General features: G+C 46.6%; 1 protein-coding gene across 1 annotated transcript; it reads right to left on the bottom strand.

Annotated features, from left to right (window-relative positions):
* Positions 1-1,449: 1,449 nt before the first annotated feature.
* Positions 1,450-13,141, bottom strand: LOC133884287 (polygalacturonase-like). Its single transcript, XM_062323643.1, has 4 exons — positions 13,058-13,141; positions 12,661-12,977; positions 1,769-2,083; positions 1,450-1,690 (listed from the first exon to the last, which is right to left on the bottom strand). Exons 1-4 carry the CDS (start codon positions 13,139-13,141, stop codon positions 1,450-1,452), a joined length of 957 nt encoding a protein of 318 aa, XP_062179627.1.
* Positions 13,142-15,045: the final 1,904 nt, after the last annotated feature.

Below are 15,045 nucleotides of genomic sequence, written 5' to 3' on the forward strand. Positions count from 1 at the left end.
CTTAATTGCATAATCCTTGGAGTCGGGTCGCTATATATACCTAATATGGATTAAGTCTTGCGAGTACCTTCATACTCACACTGCTCTTTCAGGTTTGCATGTGAGGAAAGGTTAGTTGCCAGCTACTTCATGTCTGCCAATACTGGCAGCAGGCAAGAGTAGTGTTGTCTACTCGAGTGACGTACTTTTAAGTGGAGCCTGAGAGCATATGGCTTTACCTAGTTATTGTTGTTCGTAGATGTTACTTTTCTGATATGTAGTATCTCTATAAACTATTGTAAATAATAATCTTCTAAATGCCTGTAATATAATTTAATTACTCGTTAAGCTTTGTTGTGATGTTATATATTGAAAAGGCATGTGTTTCGATATTAGGCACAAAACACATACTGGAACTATCAGGATGGTATTCCGGTTAATCATCGTGGTCGTGATTAAGCAAATAATCATCCTGATGATTAATTGAAATACTATTTGAACAGTTCCCCATAAGAGATATGTAAAATCTATTCTCATTGTTTATCGCTTTTTCTCTCAATGTATTCACCGAAGGTTGCCGACAAGAAGGTTAGATTTTTTTTTCAAAGTCATCCCTTCTTCCAGCCGCAAGAATGTCTCGACTCCTGTCGTAGAGATGGACCCCGAAGCTCGGACAAGAATCATGTCGCTAAGTACCGCAAAACCTTCTCGATTCTTGTTTTTCTTTTCAAGTAGTCGTATTCATAGTGATGGATATTGATGACTTGGACAGCTTCCCGTATGTTGAGGTCCCGATCAGGGCCGAGAATGCGGGAGCCCGAGCTGCAGACCCGGATGATGTTCTTATCGTAGGGAGCAGGGGTTCGAGAGAGAGTGGGATTGGCATGCTGCAAACATATCCTTCGATAGTGGCATAGTGTTGGAGGATGATGACTTTGTGGGAGTAGATACGGCGGCGGGTGGCGTTAGGTCACCAACGCTAGCCACTCCTCCTCCTTCTGCTCCCTCCAACCCAGTGCCAACTTCAACGGCGGCCTCAACCTTAGTAAGATGAGCATTTACCCAAATTTTTTGTAGTTATGCCTATTCTTTAAATATCGAGCATGTTTTAGCCTTTAGCCTAGAAGCGCAGGAAAGGCAGGGGTCCTTGTGAGTTCGTCGGATGATGTTCCCTTTACCCAGCTAGCGTTAGTGAGCAAGAGACTAGTGCCCCTCGATTCCAGTGCAGCCTTCGATGGCCAGGAGACGACTCATGTATGATAGGAATTATTTTCTATGCTTGATAGAATGCATGGTTTTGAAATTATCTTTCCCATAGGCTAGCTAGAATACCGACGATAGTATCTAAGCCCTAACTTCCTAACCCTCAACACCATCGAGGGAGAATTCTTGAAGGGCGGGTAGTCCATCGGCACGATTCAGTGTTCAACACCATCGTGGTAAAATTCTACCTGCGGGTTAGAGATCCTATTAGCAAAAATGACTGGTATTAAGGTCTCCGGTCTGGATGCTGGCCTGAGTGACCGTGACCTGGGACGAGGCCTGCACGTGGATCCCGTCCGTGTTGGGGCTGTTCCCCGGCGTGATGATCTCAACGTCATGCACCGTCAGGCCCTCACAGGCATCGATCACGATGTGGTACAACTCGCTATTGACATACTTCTGGCTACTACTGATCACCACATCCCTCGAGTTCAGCACCGTCAGGGACTGTGACACACGGCACATAATAGTGGTGTAAAGTTTGCACGTAATTCCCAAAAAAATTGCTAGTATAGGTAAACTCATTGTTGCTCCGCTGGGACAACCGCCGTGCCTGGCTGCCTTGCACGCCCACAGCGGCCCGCTGCAGCCGTCGACGGGGCTGCCCGACACGGTGAGGCCGTCGGGGTGGTCTAACACGATCCATTCGTCCCCACCTCGGTTGGTGTAGCGTGACGGTGCAACAAGCGTGCCATCGATCTGAATTGTCATCCTGGTGAAGCTTGGCCTAGTAAAGAAGTCCCCCTTTAGCACGTACAAGGTCGCCGGCTCCAGTGACCGGTAAGAGGCAGACCAAGCCACTGCGAATGTGTCGGACGAGTCCGTCTGGTCGTCAGGTTTGCTCCGAATGAACAATGTTGTACTCAAGGTTCACAAATATGTTTAGTGCTCGGAAACCGACCGTTGGCGGTTACCAGAAAATCGTGGTTATCATGAAACCGGACAAAATTTAGCGAGAATTCGGACAAATTTATTTGATCAAATTTGCAAATTCGACGAGAATTCGGACCGAATTAACGAATCGACCAATCGGTATACACCAGTTATCGACCGTATTTTACGATTTATCGGTCGATTTTAACAATTACCAAACTGACATAAATTCAAACGAATTGGTCAAAAATCGACCACATTACAGCGGTAACCGACCGTATTGTTCGAATTTCGACGAAGTTAAAGGAAATTAAAAATCACTAAAAATTCAGAAAAATAGTAAAAAAAAATATGGCATGAGATTTGTTATGTTTTGTTTAATCATGAAAAAAATTAGCATATATGCATACATTACATAAGTAGCACCTTAAATTAATAAATATGTCGAATTGTCTATACAAAAGTTAGAAACAAAATCATATGCCATCCATCAATACTTACCAAAGTGATGATATCCACGCCACGTGCAACTTATGAGATGGAATGTTTTTAGGTATGAGATGGAAAAATTAGTACAATACCATGTTATGTACATAAAGTAGTTGCAGAAAGTAAATTATCATCACCTTCAGTAACATAAGCTTTTAACTGTGGAGGGGCGATAAAATTTGGCTGTATTGTACTCCTCAGTGGATATGAGCATTATTCGCCGTATAGATAGCTACATTAAACTCTGCCCAAGTTTGTCACGTCCATGCAAAAGTGGACCCATAGCAACTCATGCGGCAGTACTAACATTGGTCATCTTCTCGAAAGCCTTCCGGAGATCTTCGAACAAGTTTGGACCCATACCATACGAGTAGTGCATGCGGAGATTCAATGTGGCTGCTGTAAGTTGATGATCAAATCATTAGTACCATAAGAATTAGTACTGTGAGAATGTAAGTGGTGAGAGTGTATCACCGACATTCAAATAGGTCGCATTCGTTAAATCATACATTCTGCGATCGATAATTATCATGTACTTTTCAAAGGTATCCCTATCATTGTGATACAACAAATCATACTCCTGCTTAACAACGGTGTATCTCAGGAGCACCTCACTCAATGTTGACACCTTGTCTTGATTAGCAAATCTGAGGATGGCATACAATGGCTAAACAGAATTGACAACCATCTTAATGTATCGTCTGTTCTTCTACTAGGAATACCTGAAGTGTGGAAAATTTTGGACCATGCCAAACCAATAGCTGCATTTGCATTCTTTCTCTTCGCACTCTATAACCCGGTGTCAATCCTCTACTGCACAGAGGCTTTTGATACAGCAATATTGTAATCCCCGACACTTGGTGGTGTCTCTCTGGTTAAAGATGCTCTCCTAAGCATCCTCTTTAAAACATTGTCTCCTCTGGCACTTTCACTACCATTTTCATGCTCGTAGGAATCACCTGTCCTCCTCCTGAGTTCTTCCTCCTCCCTAGACTGAGTTATGGCATGCTACACTTATTCCTCTTCAATCTCCTCAATATCACTTATCAAATCTACTTGAACTCTTGCTGACTTTTGCCTCCGAAGCCTCTCCATAGACCTCATCTTTCTCTTATCTTTTATCCTATCAAGCTCATGCCTGAAGTAATCGCGCATATCTGGAGGCACCCTATCACAACTTATAACATTTGTTTCACACCCTGTTAAATATTCTTTCAACCTTGTGGCACCACCACCTTTCTTTTCCTTCTTACAGTAATTGCACCTAAACCATAGGGCCAAATTATCCCCATGCTGCCACACCACATCTCTATCCGCCATCGATTACTACAAAACAACATATATCATCATATTAACACTCCACAAATTCCAACAGTGAGTAAATATTGAACTAAACCAAGTACTTAGGCGTTAACCAATGCTACTAGACACTAACCAACCCTAACAATCTAAAAGCGATCCCTAACCGATACTAACTAGTTTATATTGCCTTTGTTGGAAGAAGAAAGCTCAATGGTTATCCTACTAATAATACTATGTGAATGAAATGTATCAATCTATTTTAAAAGAACCTTCAAGCGAAATTAATTATGTACATGTATATTAAACTGATAAACATGTGATGTCATGTTGCTAGCCATGCATAAGTATCTCAAGAAATAATTAACTTCACCATAATTAACTACCCTTGTCAGTACAACATATTAACCAAGTGCATCAGGCCGAAAATTGACGGTATTGGGCCAAAAACCAAGCGAATCAAGTAATAAATTGGTCGGCTTGACAGAATCGACGACAAAGCGAATTGTCGCCCTCCTAAGCAGCATACTTAACGCATTAGGTGAAAAATTACTCGGATTAAGTCGGTTACCGATCAAATCGCATCAAAAACCCCTCAGTGTCAGACGCTCCGCTCAGCTCGACAAATGCGAATGGTTACCGCTCCTTCTTGCTTGGTTACCGACCCTTCTCGCTCGATGTTTAAGCTCTCTCCGTCGGATTTCCGTGGCAACGCAGTGGATCTGGCCGGCCGCACGACGAAGCTTCGATTCTTGCTGTGGAACGACATGATGGAAAAGTGAGCCGTGGAACGACACGATGAGAAGAGCTCCTGCCCTTATCCATTGAGCTGGGCTAAAACAGACCTTTTGCACTGTGCATTCGGCCCGTTTCGGCCTTTTCTTTTTTTGCCTTTTTTTGAACTATCACTGTTTGCGCACATATTTCGTGATGCAAATGAATTTTTCTTTTTGAAAATTTGTTTCGCAGATAGTCTTAGAATTGTCTCTAATTTTTTTGAATTTTTATTTTATTTTTTTAAATCCAATTTGAATTTTTTATTCATATTTAAAAATTGGTCAGTTTATAAAGTCGATGTGGCTCGGTTCGATCAATAATCACGGTTACCCGATCAGTAATCGACCATATTTCGAACCCTGGTTGTACTCTGCTTCCGTTGCACATGACAACATGTAACAGAACAACAGAACGAAGGAAGCATTCAAGTGAGCAATGGCTTGCAAGATTTCAGGCGTTTATAGATTGCTGCTACAAATGGTTTTGCTTCACTGGTCGTCGTTTATAGAGCTCATCGTGTGAGGTTGGGTTCGTGCGAAGCAATGGCTTGCAAGTTTCGGGCGAGATTGCAGAAACTGAGTCCAAAATTGCAGACACTACCCACTGGTCACAACCTACTAACATTGGCTTGGATGTATCTTGATCGTGACACGATTGATGTTTGTAGCGGTTGGGTGATGCATTGCACAAAGTCTGCAGGTTCATCAGCAGATTGGTTAAGCGGTCGAGTTTCGTCCATACATCCGAAACTTCAACTTGACTCGGCGGATACAAGTCACATGATTCAATCAAGAGAGAGCAACAAGGCATGATGCGCTACAAGTCAACAACGACATGAGTTTGTCGTTCCATGGAGCAGACAATCAATAAGCATAAAACAGGGTGAAACCTGATGGAAACTTCCCACCCACACTACTGCAGAAACCTTCTTCACTGCCGACTCTAAAACCACATTCACTGTCGGTTTTAGAACCGGCAGTGGGCAACGGACAGTGATAGCCATGGACTATCACTGTCGGCTCGGTGAACCGGCAGTGAAGGACCTTGCCGGCTTAAGAATTCAGCCGGCAGTGATACCCAGGGCATCACTGCCAGCTCAAGGATTCAACCAACAATGATAAACTTGAAATCACTGCTCGCTGAAGGATTTAGCAGGCAGTATTTTTTCTCTCCTCCCTCTCTCTGTCCTCTCTGTACTCCCTCTCACTCCTCGATCTCTCCGTCTCTCTCTCAATACATGCATACAATGATACATATATTTAATGTAAATTAATAATAAAAGCACATTAATTAATACATAGTAATGAACACATATTTCAAGTCATAGGCATCGACAAACACACATATATACATAATAGTTCTCATAGGTCACCCCCTGAAAAGTCGGTCGAGTTCAACTAGTCCAGTATCTCTCTACCTCTACCTCTACCTCTCCCGCGATGAGGACCACGTCTCCGCACTGTCGACTGTTGGCGTGTGTACATCCGGGGACGCGGGGGGTGATGGTGGTGGAGCGTTGGACCCGGCCACGCCTGATTGACCGCAGCGTCGGCTAAGTTCCAGGCTCGCCGGCGTGTCAAAGACATTGAAGTCTGACGCCTGAACGCCTCTACAGTTTGAGCCTTTGACCTCCTCCGCAGCACACTGGCGGGTCACCCTCTCGTCCTCCTCCTCCTGGGCACGCTTACGAGACGGAGCTTCTTGCTCCTCCGCAGAGCATAGCTGACGGGCCAGCCTCTCATCCTCCTTCTGGGCACACTTCCTGGCCGCTGCTTCTTGCTTCTCCTTCGCATAATTGTTGGAAAGTTATCCCGTCGATACCAATTTCGCATCATATATAGTAATTTATATTATTCATTAATAAATAGTAATTAATAACATACATTAATATCGTGTCATTTGACGAAATATAATACGTTGTCAAGCCCCTTGGTAGCCTTACTCCTTGTCGCATGCTCTCTACTAGAAGGAATGATGTCATCTGAAGATCTGTGACACGTGGACGGCACGATCGGTTCATGAAACTCGCCGTTTGGGTTGATAATATGTTCTAAGAAGAACCTGGCGATCTGTTCTTGAAGGGCATGTATTTCTGCAGGTTATAACGTATTTGTGCGTAGTTTCGAGCACTGCGTTTGAAGAATCGAAAGAATTAGTCCTTGAACACGTATAGAAATTGAAAAGAATGTATCGATATGTTATTTCATACCTCAAGATCATTGAACCTAACAGCGTCTCCGTCCGGACTGAATGTGTGCATATTAGTAACAACATAAAACGAGCAGAGATTGTTGCCGGCTGCCTGCCTCATACACTTTAAGAGGAAATGATTCGTCAGTGGAATGAATTGAACCTTTTTATTCAGTAGGAAATGCAAAACATGAATATTCCCTGTGTATCGGAAAGTCGGTTTTTACATCATATTGCTTCCTGAATGGAAAGTAGATTATACTCTTTTTTCGGTATCTTGTGTACGCTTGTACGTGAATATGAATACCAATTAAACTTAGATGCAATCATCGATAAGATTAAATGATCGAGTTAACATGTTTAGCATGTCGATGATGTGTTGGTAAGTCGTCTGATCTCTTTTTTGTGAGTCCAAGACAATGATCTTGCTCAAGTTTAGGTGGATGACGAGGAGGATCCAATGAAAATTATAGAATATGTTATCATAGCAAATTAGTACTAGAATCGAGTTGCCCATAAAATGAGGACGCCCTGGCGCGTAAACACGTACTTATAATTGTAGGGTAAGAGTATAAATTTCTTGTATTGGTGGTGAAGTAAATACTTCAATAGGTAGTTCTCGGTGAAGTCTGGATTCTTCATTATAAATTTCTGGTTCACAAGCTCAGGATCGAAGAATCCTACTTGCTTATCTAAATCTTAGCCTCATGCTTGGATCTCCATTCTACAAAAGAGAGAAGTTAGCTACGCAATTTTAAGGTACAAGATCATATAACGTGAATTATATGTATAAGTCACTTACAGAGTCCAGACTCTGACTATAGACGCGTCGAGGGCATCTGTCTTATACACTTCATATAAGTCCTTGAAATACACTCAGAAAGAGCCCTCCCTGTTGAGGAAATAATCATTTGTATATATTACAGGGAACATCTGAAAACCCTGTCTAGAATGCTCCAAGTACCACTAATATAATCGGCGTATTTGAGTTGTAAGATTTCTTTCTATATCTGGTTTGACCAAAGGTTTAGTCAATTCAAACGGCCATGTAACATCCAACTTTTGGATATCTGCTCCTACAGTAAGTCTTGCTAGTTTCTCTGCTATTATTCTTGGTTCAGTCAGGAAGTTCGCAATGTTTGGAACAATCGTGCGAGCATTTCAGAATCGTGCTTGAATTATGGGCGTATCACGTATGAGTGGGAGCATTGAGCAATACTACCATAGGTGTTCATGGAGAAGCAAGTCAAGCAACGATGGCAACTCGTGTGCTATCCGCTGATCGTGAACTCCTTACAAGTGCAAGAGGCAAGGAATAGAAGTTGCATGCCCTCATGTAAGGCTGAAACCGTAAACCCGGATAGCCTAGCCCAGTGATGTGGAGTGACTGAAAGAGTACTTCCTTTCAGCATACATGATCATTTATATTTATTTTTTTCGACAAGGAAAATCCTCTGTGTCACCTTTTATTTATAAAAGGATCCACATAATGTTCATGGTTGAAAACCATTACAAGCTTACCCTGGCAATTGTGCAGAACAATGCACGGGTGTAAATTTAAGGCCTGAAACATATTCAAACAGAGAAACACAAACTACGACAATTATGAGACACGCTAGAAAAGAAGGGATTACCCTAAAGAGGGTTAATTAATTTTTTATCACACTACCAGATGATTACTTCTCAAATGTCACCCTATAAAAGGCAGCACTCAAATGCCATATGTGTCCCACTGGACTTTGCTCGTTTGCCACTCCGATCCATTTCCATTGCCACCTGACATTTTTTATATGGCGGACAATGCAAATACTCTTTTCTATCCTCTTCTTCCTGCTCTTCTTACTCCCATAACTCCCCGCACACCTATTCCTTGCCATTCATAGCGAGAGTCGCCTCCTTGGGGGTGAAACCAGATGCAGGTGAGCACCACCGCCTTGGAGAGCGTCGATGGATGGCCGTTGGTTCTCCTTCCTCTATTGCATCCGTCGTCTCATGCACTGGGGCGGATGACCTCTGCACTACCACGTCCCCATTGTTGCGTGCATGGTTGTCCCTCTGTCTCCACCTACCATCAAGATTGACGCAATAACCAATTCCACCATGCAAGCATGCCTCATCAAAGATCAAAAAAAGCAGCATCAATCTAATTGCACAACCAATTCAACCTGGGAGCCTATCTCATCATTAAATCACACAACAAAAAGGAGAAAATGAGAAGCATAAAGGGCTTGGACGGCCGGTGAGGTGTACTACAACGTTGGCGGCCTGCTCGTCCTCCTGCGCAGGTAGGTGTGGTTGACCTACCCATCGGCCTCGAGCCGGACCATGATCGTGTGGAGGAGCTCAGTGATGAAGGAGGGATGATGTGCATGTGCCTACATGGTGGAGGAGCTCGATGATGGAGGAGGGATGATGTGCATGTGCCTATGTGGTTGGCTTCCTCTCCTGCGGCTGTGGCTATGGGAGGAAGAAGAAGAATGGAGGGAGGGAAGAGAGTGGCGGTGGATTTAGGAGGGAGAAAAGAGTTCCCTCCTACTTGATGTGGAGGAAGGAGAAGAGAGGGGCAGTGGTGCCATTTTGCATGATGTTCCTGCTCAGAATGACTTGAAAAACACGATAAATTGTCAAGTGATGGTGAAACTTGTAAATAGTGGCAAACGAGTGAAGTCAGTGAGCCCGATAGCATTTGTGCGCTGCACTTTGGGAGGGTGGCATTTAGCGTAACTCCAACGGACTCAAAATGTCCAGTCATAAAAATCGCATATAGGAAGTATTTCCAATAAGATTTTCTTTCAATATTGCTCACTCTTCAACAGATCCTTAATATCTGACTTTTTTATCCGAATAGTTATATTTTAAATGGCTACAATTTAAACCGAGATATTTTTAACAACTATTTTTAAACATATAAATTATTAATGGTTATTTTTAAATAGAAATACTTGGAACAACTGTTCCCAACGACTATATTTGGAACGGTCATGTTCTAATGGCTATGTTTCCAATAGTCATCTATCCAACAGCTATATTTCTTTGAGACTATATCTACTCTCCCTGATAGTTCTTCTCTTGCACACCACTGCTCCCTTCAGCCTCCCACATCACAGTGAGTCGTCGTAGCCTTATTATGAAACATGCAATAGATTCATTGTTGTCTGACGACGATGACGAATTCATTATTGTACATCTCCTCTTTCTTGAGCTCTTTCTCTGCGCAAATATCTTTCTTCTTTACCCACAGATTATCCATTGGATCCATGAACACAACATCTCCACCTCAGTGTAATTTTTCTCTCTTTTTTCCTCCTCAATAGTCGTGTTGACACCTATTCTGGAGTTGTCGCTCCAATATCATTTGGGGTACTTGGGGTAGATGTACCCACTTTGTCTTCGCCCCTCAATCTGGGAAAGACGGCCAGCGAACTTGTTTATATTTTCTTGAATATGAGACCAACGATGCATTAGAGAACTTTGAGTGCGATCCAAATTGAAGTCTTTATTGGAGTGGAAGTAATCATAAATTCGCTTCCAATATGTAGACTTTGATTGATTGTTGCCTTGAACAACATCTATACTAATATTCAGTTGTCAGTAAAGAATATAAGGGTCCCCCACCGAGATAGCCTGCAACTATCAGCTTTGGGCAGTACCCACTTTCGTTCTTTAACCCATGACCCCCGCGCGACCAGTCGACGCCAACGCCACCACAACCAAGGCCTCCGCAGGGTTCCCCGCGACCAGTCCTTACTGGTCGTGGGGCAGGTATTCGTCTAGGCCAGTCAAACCTCACTTAATGCTGCTACTCACGCCATTTTCCTTCCCCAGGCAATCTAGACCGGCTGAGGCAGCATGGTCGGCGCAGAGTTACTGTCGGAGGATTAGCTCCTGTCGCAGGGATCCCGAGAGACCCATTTTTAGAGATTCGGCCGGGGGGATGATCCTGAATAAGTTCGTCGGGGAAATAAATGGAAGTGGATGTAAATGCAACGGCCGGTGGTGGGGGATGATCGACCTAGTGCAAAGAGAAATAAATGCACCAGAGTTTAGACAGGTTCGGGCCGCACGGGGGCGTAATACCCTACTCCTGTATGGATGCCATAACTGTCCTGAGGGAGGTCCCTCGAGGATGTATCTGGTTACAAGAATATTGTGTCTAACTAAGAGCTTGAGGCTCCTTGTTCTTCGGCAGGAGCTCTGCTCAGGCTTGCTCACAATGTCTTTGTCTGTTGGCTTGGTTCGTTGTGAGGTTCGTCTTCTTCGTGAGTCAACTCGTCCCCTTCGGTTGATTGCTTGGGCTTTTTTTCTCTCTGATCTCCCCTCTCTTCTGTGTGCCGACTCATTTATGCACTCGCCGACTGCGACATGCCCCGAACGGGAAGGAGGGGGCACAAGTTCCAAGACGCCATGACTGAGAAAGGCGTCATCATTTCCTCTGGGCGAAGTGACTGGGGCGGTGGACAAACGCGGCGCGCGTCCGGTCAATTGTCACTGTGGACGCCCTGGCAACGGGCGCCGTTGAGAGGGCCCACCGGGCAGCCACAGAGCCACCCGGCGTGCCCGCCCTGTCTTGTTCCTCTGCCACGGCAGGGCGGCGGGCGGAACGCCTTGATCCTGGCAATGTTATCCCGAGACACACCGGATGATACAGGACGGGACCCGTGCAATTAATAGCCCCACGCCCCTCTGCCAAAGCATGGCAGGAACTGACGCTGCAGCGGGAGCAGTTGGATATGTCAGGCCACGCGTGCTCATTTAATGCGGCCTTGGACCTCTGACGGGCGGACACCTCATCGGTGGGCCCCTTGGGGGCCTCTCTGGGTCGTCGGGGAACCGAGTGCTCGGGGGTACCGTTCACCTCCCCGAGCACTCTCTCCCGGGAATGCCTATCTTTGTCTTCGGGGTACCGGGTGCTCGGGCGTACTGTTCACCTCCCCGAGCACTCTCTCCCGGGAACGCTTATCCCTGTACGAGCCTTCGGGGAACCGAGAGCCCGGGGGCTGCCACGTGCAGCCCCGAGCATTCTCTCCCGAGCACTTTCGCACTGGCCCTCGGGGAACCGTTCGCTCGGGGACTGCTGCGCGCAGTCCCCGATCACTCTCTCCTGGAACTTAGCCCTTCTGATCATCGGGGGACTAGGCTGCTCGGGGGTGACCGGGCACCTCCCCGAGCACTTTCTTCCCGGTACTTAGACTCTGCGGGTCATCGGGGAACTGGGGTGCTCGGGGACCAGAGACTGTGGCCCCGAACACCTTCTCCCGAAACTTAGACTTTCCTCATCCCGCAGGAGGGACCTCGCGGGATGGTGACACGTGGCGGACGGCTGGCCTGGCCTCGGGACTCAGGGACCCCTGGTTCCTGATACACCTACAGTTACCTTATCCCGTCCCGCAGATATTAATTGTTGTGGGACGGGTGCGTAGACGTGACAGGAGGCACAGTAGGCGCGCGTGGGAAGCCTATGATAGGATAGGGTAGGTCGGGCGCTTCGGGTGCAACAAACGGGGGTGCTGCTGATGGACGGGACGGCCGCCGCAGGGACCTAGGGCAGGCATAGCGACTGTAGGCTTGTAAAAAGATTGCTTATATCATTTCTCTAGGACAGGCATGGGTCTTCTTGTTGGGCTCACTTGTAAAACTTCTTCCCCCTGGAATATAAAGGGGGATATCTTCTGTAAAAAAGAGAAAAAAGAAGAATACACAGGATGTAGAGCTATTACCTCCCGAGGGGTCTGAACCTAGATAACTTTTGTGTTCTTGAGAAGCGAACATACACACATTCCATAGGCACACCCGGAACGTCGATCATGCATCTGGCATGTTCGAGTCTGGTCGCGGAGTGCCAGATCTTGGCGGGTCGGGTCGGGGTGCTGCAGATCGACCTCCTGCTGTCCAGCACCGCTCGTAGAGCTGCTACCTACAATCGCCACCAGACCCCGAGTAGATGGGTCGCTTCCCCGACCTAATGGGTTGGGGTCGCAGCCAGGTCGGTGGGTGTCTGGGGCAACGATAGGCGACGACGAGGGCTGGTGGCCCTCATGTTCAATCTCCCGGAAGGCCTTCTCGACCTCGTTGATTATCGGCCACAGGACATCTACCTCGGGGAGATGCTAGAAATAATTTGAGCCATTAGACCATGCCCTAGAAAAAGGCTCGAGCAGGAAATTTTGAAAAAAAATGCTAAACATACCAGTCTCATCTGAGCCCTCTCCGACAGGGGTAGCTCACACAGGGGGACACAAGGAGGGCCACCCTTCCTGGCGGCCGCCGCCATCAGCAACCTGACCTATGTCGATGACCACGTCGGGAAGATCTGATCAAAGGTAATAAGACACCGTTTGACCAACAGACAATGATAGAAGGACGTACAGATATGCTGGATGGTCCCTTCGTCGTAGGGGACACAGCCGGCACTTGATGAAGTCGCGAACGACGTCCGACCCCAACAGGCCAGCTTCCGCAAGCGTCTTTACCTGACCGGCAAGGAGCAATAGTTCGGCGGTCGGCTTGTGGGAGCTCCCCTAACTCTCCGCAAGATATGCCGGTGCCTCTGGCATGCGAAGGTTGTCCAGGAAGTCATCGATCGTGAGGTAGAACCATTCGTCCCTCCAGCCCGACCACGAAGATTTGAGGTTCATCTCCAAATAAGAGCTCGCAACACTGTCATGGAGACAAAAGCCACAGCTCCCAGTGGCTAGTCCGGGATGCGCCCGGACCGTGTAGAAAAACTAGAAGAGATCAAGGCATGGATCGATCCCTATAAAGTTTTCACACATGTGAGCAAAGATGCTCAATATGATGATAGAGTTGGGGTTGAGGTGGAGGTGGCAGACGTCGTAGAAGGAGATGACAGTGAGGAAGAACTTAGAGAAGGAGGGGACGAGACCCACCAGAAAGAACGAGACGAAGATCACGATCTCCCCCTGGTGGGGAGCAGGGACATCCCCCCAAGGCGATATTCTGAATACAGGCGGCACGGAAGCAGGCGATTCTCGTACATCTGCTTCAGCTTCGTGGCGGTGTACTTTGACTTAGGGAAGTCAGGCTCCTTTCTGGTGTGCGGCGCCATGGGAGCTCAACAGTGGTTTTTGCAGGAAAGACGGGATGTGGTTGGAGGTGATGGGCTCTGATGCAAAAGCTTGGAGGGGTTTCCAGGGTTTTCTACCTTTCGATTTATAAGATCGGCTCGGTCCCGCCACCTCGGAAACTGACAGCCGTTGAGATTTCGCTCCCCATGATCTCTCTCTCTCTCTCTCTCTCTCTCTCTCTCTCTCTCTCTCTCTCTCTGAAGGTTAACCTCCCCTCGGGATGTGGTTTCCTAAGCCAGACACGATGGTGGGCCATGTCGTCGAGCACTCCCTGGGCAAAGCTCTTGTCCACCTAGGGCCCGAGTGGTATGACTAGGCCTGACCTCAACATGACGAAAAACAACTCAGATCATCACATTCGCGAGGGAGCATGGGGGCTACTGTTGATGTAAAGAATATAGGGGTCCCCCATCTGGATAGCCTGCAACGGTCAGCTTTGGGTAGTACCCACTTTCGTTTTTTAACCCATGACCTCCACGCGACCAGTTGACGCCAGCACGACCATGACCAGGGCCTCCGGAGGGTTCCCCGTGACCAGTCCTTACTGGTCATGGGATAGGTATTGATCTAGACCAGTCAAACCTCATTTAATGCCGCTATTCACGCTGTTTTCCATCCCCAAGCAGTTCACTCCAGCTGAGGCGGCATGGTCGACGCAGAGTTACCTTATCTTGCCCCGCAGATATTAATTGTTGCGGGACAGGCGCGCAGATGTGACAGGGGGCGCAACAGGCGCGTGTGGGAAACCTGCAACAAGACAAGGCAGGCTAGGCTCTTTGGGTACAACAAATGGGGGTGCGTCCGTTGGACGGGACGACTGCCGCAGGGACCCAAGGTAGGCACAGCGAATGTAGGCTTGTAATGATTGCTTATATCGTTTCTCTAGGACAGACATGGGTCTTCTTGTTGGGCCCACTTGTAAGACTTCTCCCCCCTGGAATATAAAGCGGAGACATCTTTTGTAAAAAAGAGGAAAAAGAATAATACACAGGATGTAGGACTATTACCTCATGAGGGGTCTGAATCTAGATAACTTTGGTGTTCTTAAGCAGCAAACATACACACATTTTATAGGCACACCTGGAATAAC

Source organism: Phragmites australis, chromosome 1 (genome assembly GCF_958298935.1).
Source record: "Phragmites australis chromosome 1, lpPhrAust1.1, whole genome shotgun sequence".
Lineage (NCBI taxonomy): Eukaryota > Viridiplantae > Streptophyta > Magnoliopsida > Poales > Poaceae > Phragmites > Phragmites australis.

Coding starts and splice junctions, on each gene's coding strand:
- LOC133884287 (XM_062323643.1), bottom strand. CDS start 13,141: ATGGCGGCGGCCGCCAGGAAGGGTGGCCCTCCTTGTGTCCCCCTGTGT. Junction 2,084..12,660: donor ATGCATGATCGACGTTCCGG/GTGTGCCTATGG, acceptor GTTCATTCGGAG/CAAACCTGACGACCAGACGG. Junction 1,691..1,768: donor GGTTGTCCCAGCGGAGCAAC/AATGAGTTTACC, acceptor CCGTGTGTCACA/GTCCCTGACGGTGCTGAACT.